This window comes from Pistacia vera, unplaced genomic scaffold (genome assembly GCF_008641045.1).
Source record: "Pistacia vera cultivar Batoury unplaced genomic scaffold, PisVer_v2 Contig259, whole genome shotgun sequence".
In the NCBI taxonomy this organism is placed as follows: Eukaryota; Viridiplantae; Streptophyta; class Magnoliopsida; order Sapindales; family Anacardiaceae; genus Pistacia; species Pistacia vera.
This window is the reverse complement of record NW_022196067.1, coordinates 51,300-55,033: the sequence shown is the minus strand read 5'-3', so window position 1 is coordinate 55,033 and position 3,734 is coordinate 51,300. Positions and strand designations below refer to the sequence as shown.

The following is a 3,734-nucleotide window of genomic DNA, read 5'->3' as shown; positions in this document are numbered from 1 at the left end:
GGTTTTCCTAAAAGTTTCACATGGAAGGGGTGTTAAGATTGGCAGGGGTAAGTTAAGCCCAAGATTATTGGCCTTATGAGATTCTTGGAAGAATGGTGAAGTAGCATACCAATTGGCTTTGCCACCAGAATTGGAGAGAATCCTAATGTCTTCCATGTTCCATGCTCCGTAGTATGTAGCAATCCCCCCACATTCTCCACAACAAACGCTTCAATTGGATGAGCACCTAACTTAGGAGGAAAGGCCGGCCAAATTGTGGATTATAAAAAGCAGTGCTCCGTACTAGAACCATCCTTGGGTAAAAGTCGTATGGGAGAAACATGCGATCGAAGAGGCAACATGGGAGCCTGAAGATGTCATGCGGACTAAGTACCCGTACTTTTTCAATAAGGTTAGGAAATTTCGGGGCAAAATTCTTTTAAGGGGGGGGAAGTTGTTAAACCCATTCCTGATTTAGTGATCATGATTGTTTTGTAATTAATTCTTTTTTTTTTTTTGATTTTTGGATGTGGTAAGATAGGGGTATTTCTGTCAGTTTAAAGCTGGTTAAGGGGGTGAAATCAAAGTAATCCTGAAGGGTTGCATGTATCAGAGGGAAATTTGGACTTTTGCTAGGAAAGCTTATGTGGCGGGTTAAACTGAAATTAGAGGAATTGGGGGGCAGAAAAAAATTTTAGAAAATGTTTTTTAAAAGGGAAGGGAACTGGCAGTTCGCCCAAAGGAAGAAGAAGAAAACGAGAGGAGAGAAAGAAAGAAGAGAGGAGAGAAAGGGAGAAGAAAGAAAAAAAAAAGAAAAAAAAAAGGAAGAGGAAGAGAAGAAAGAGTGGTTTGGCGGAGGAGCGAGAGATAGAGGAGAGGAGATGAGAAGAGAAAGAACAAAGAGAAGGGAGGTTATTAGTTTTAAGTCTGTGAACAGTGGTCATCAAACCGTGATCGGAGCTCATTCGCCGTCCGATCGTGCTGAGTTTTCGGATATGTGTCATGAAACACAGCTCTAATCTGAGACACGGTGGAGATCGAATCCAAGCACCTGTATAGGCAGCCAATTATAGGATAGAAGAGAGTGGTCCAAAAAGGTTTTTAAAAAAAAACTTAATTCCGGTTTGCATGTCAAGTTCTCTTTTCTTTATAAGTTTTGGGTGCACAAATCTTGAGTTAAGTGTTTTATTTGCTAAAATTATCGCATGTTTCGGCTGAGCAAAGTTTTGGGTGATAATGAATTAGATCTTGTTCCAAACTATAAGCTTTCATGCTGCATGTTATTTAAATATATATGTGCGTCTCAAGAATTTGTGTGATGGCTGCTGATTTGGGGTGTGGTGGCACTAAGAGAGAGTTGGGTTTCGGCTTATGAAGGGTGGAGAAAATCATATTATGCAGAGTTTGGTAACGGGAAATGTTGGTGTGGCATTTAATGTTGAATGGAGTTTGCATTAAATTGTTAGAAATGGGTCAAGTCCGTAGTAAGTGGTAGAGGTGTCTTACTTGTTCAATTTGTTGGACATGGTCTTCATGAATTCTTTATACTTTTCCTTGGGTTACTTTTAAAACTACATTCTTCATCTTTATGTTTTTGATGTGTATTGTGAGAAATGTTTTATATGGTTATTGACCAGATTAAAAGGGATATTGTTCACGGGTGGTGTGTGGATAGTGGTGAGATGATGTTGTGGTACGCCTGAGTCTGGGTTAAAATGTCAGTTCTGAAAGTTTAAAATATTGCAGTTTCACCCCTATAGTGATTTTTGAATTTATTCGTATAGCATGATTTATAAGCACATAGGTAAGTGTTATTGACGATTATATGTACTTGAGATTTGTGAGATTGTATAGGTGCTAAAACCACCTACGAAGTACCATCCCCCAGAGATACAGATTTTTGGCTCTGCCCGAGCGATGCAGGATTCCCGGGTATGACAGTTTCAGATTTGGTCGATGCAGTGGTATGAAGACTATTGCTCCTGGGCGTTGAGTGGTCCGCCAGGTATGACAGTTTTTGAGGCTCTGCCCGCGCGAGTGATAGACCTTGCCGGGAGTGACAGTACGTCCTCCGCTCTGCCGCGTGTGGGACGCCCACCAGGTTATGACAAGTTCCCCCAGGGTTAAGCTGTGTGGTAGAATTGAGTTTTAATAATATGTAGGTTTATACAGATCCGATACAGTTAAAGGAAGAAGTACAGTACATTACTGAGTGCAGGATGATTAGAATATAAATTGTATTTGTATGCGAGAACGGGGTGGTTGTTGTTCTATTGCTATTCATAAAGTTACATTGTTGCCATGATTTGCTTGAAAATTGTTGTATGTTAGCATTATTCTTTTTTAAGAACTTTTATAAACCTCTCCCTTTTCTTCCCACTCACTGAGTATTTTTAGCTACCCCTTTTCAAATGTTTTCCCCCCCACCAGGACCTTCGCGAGATAGTGCAAGCCCCGCACACGCGGGCGCCATTACACCGCTAGGGTTTGTGCCACGCGTTGACATCTTTTATGTGGGTCTTATATTTATGTCGCATTGTAAATCTGGACTTTCGTTTCAAGAACTCATGTTTTCCATGATGTATTTCCTTTTGTTTCATATTTTGGAATGTGTAGTATAAGTGGAAAACCTGATACCAAAAGTTTCCCTAACTATTTTCTTTTGTAAAACGAAAGATGATGCATGTCTTTTTGAGATGTTTGGAGATGGAAATACTATGATGTTATTCAGGAAAAGTATGTCTTTAAACAGGTTTCGCAGTTTTTCTACATGGCACGTCTCGGGTATCCGAGTCTTGTGGGAGCGCCCGGATCCTACGGGATGAGGAAATTCGGGACGGGTTGTGTCAGAAGACTATTGTGAAGACTAGCGATTTCTTGGAGCACTTCTACACAAGCACCACCACTAAGATCGTACTCTTGTTTCATTCCTAGTGTGCAGCCCAAAGGTCCCACATTCTGAAATGTAAATTTCCTCCCTCCCATTTCATATATTTCCTTCATAAAAAATAGAAAAATAAATATAAAGAAGATTAACATGGGAAAACCTCAATAATAGAAGTTTGCTGAGCAGAATTTTACCTTAATCACATCTGTAAAATTTCCAATCACTTGTTTACATGTTCCCGTTGTTGTAATTCGGTAGGATTAGAAATACTTCTGATGAAAGTCATGCAATCAACGCCTCCAAAGCTAGACAAATAGATTGCATCGGCTAGTATCTTTTTGGCCTCTGCATCACAGAGTTGCTGCTTCAGTAAATTGGCCACCTCTTTAAAATACTTTAGCTGTTTTTGGCTGTAAAGCTATAAAAATTGAAAGCATTGTCAAGATATATTTTGCCTCAATAATAGTAATTCATTTGACTAGAATGCTGTACATACCCTATCTGGACTACTTTCTTCAAGAACACCAGCTCCAGCACTTGCAAAATTAGCTCCCTTGCTAAAATTATGACTTCCAGGTTGTAAGTATGGTTCCCAGAGCGGTAAATTTAAGTACATTGCTGCATTATTTAATGAAAAAACACAATTTGAGATGGATCGAAACTGTTATACCCAAAAAACCAGGGCTGACTTGAGCTTAAATCAGTAAGGACCAATTAGAATTCAGGAAGGTTTTCTGTTGTCTGGATGCAGCCACGTCTCGCAAGGACGAAAGGGGTAAGGCTATCGTCAGTGAGGCAGGTAAACGTCAGACTTATGAGTGGTTAGGAATTGTCCACCTGCTGAAGCCCTATTCGATTTAAGGATATC

General features: G+C 39.9%; 1 protein-coding gene across 1 annotated transcript; it reads right to left on the bottom strand.

Annotated features, from left to right (window-relative positions):
- Positions 1 to 2,793: 2,793 nt before the first annotated feature.
- Positions 2,794 to 3,482, bottom strand: LOC116132693 (GDSL esterase/lipase 5-like). The gene is made up of 3 exons (XM_031418364.1): positions 3,363 to 3,482; positions 3,099 to 3,284; positions 2,794 to 2,976 (listed from the first exon to the last, which is right to left on the bottom strand). Exons 1-3 carry the CDS (start codon positions 3,480 to 3,482, stop codon positions 2,794 to 2,796), a joined length of 489 nt encoding a protein of 162 aa, XP_031274224.1.
- Positions 3,483 to 3,734: the final 252 nt, after the last annotated feature.

Coding starts and splice junctions, on each gene's coding strand:
- LOC116132693 (XM_031418364.1), bottom strand. CDS start 3,482: ATGTACTTAAATTTACCGCTCTGGGAACCATACTTACAACCTGGAAGT. Junction 3,285..3,362: donor AAGAAAGTAGTCCAGATAGG/GTATGTACAGCA, acceptor CAATTTTTATAG/CTTTACAGCCAAAAACAGCT. Junction 2,977..3,098: donor AATTACAACAACGGGAACAT/GTAAACAAGTGA, acceptor TTTTTTATGAAG/GAAATATATGAAATGGGAGG.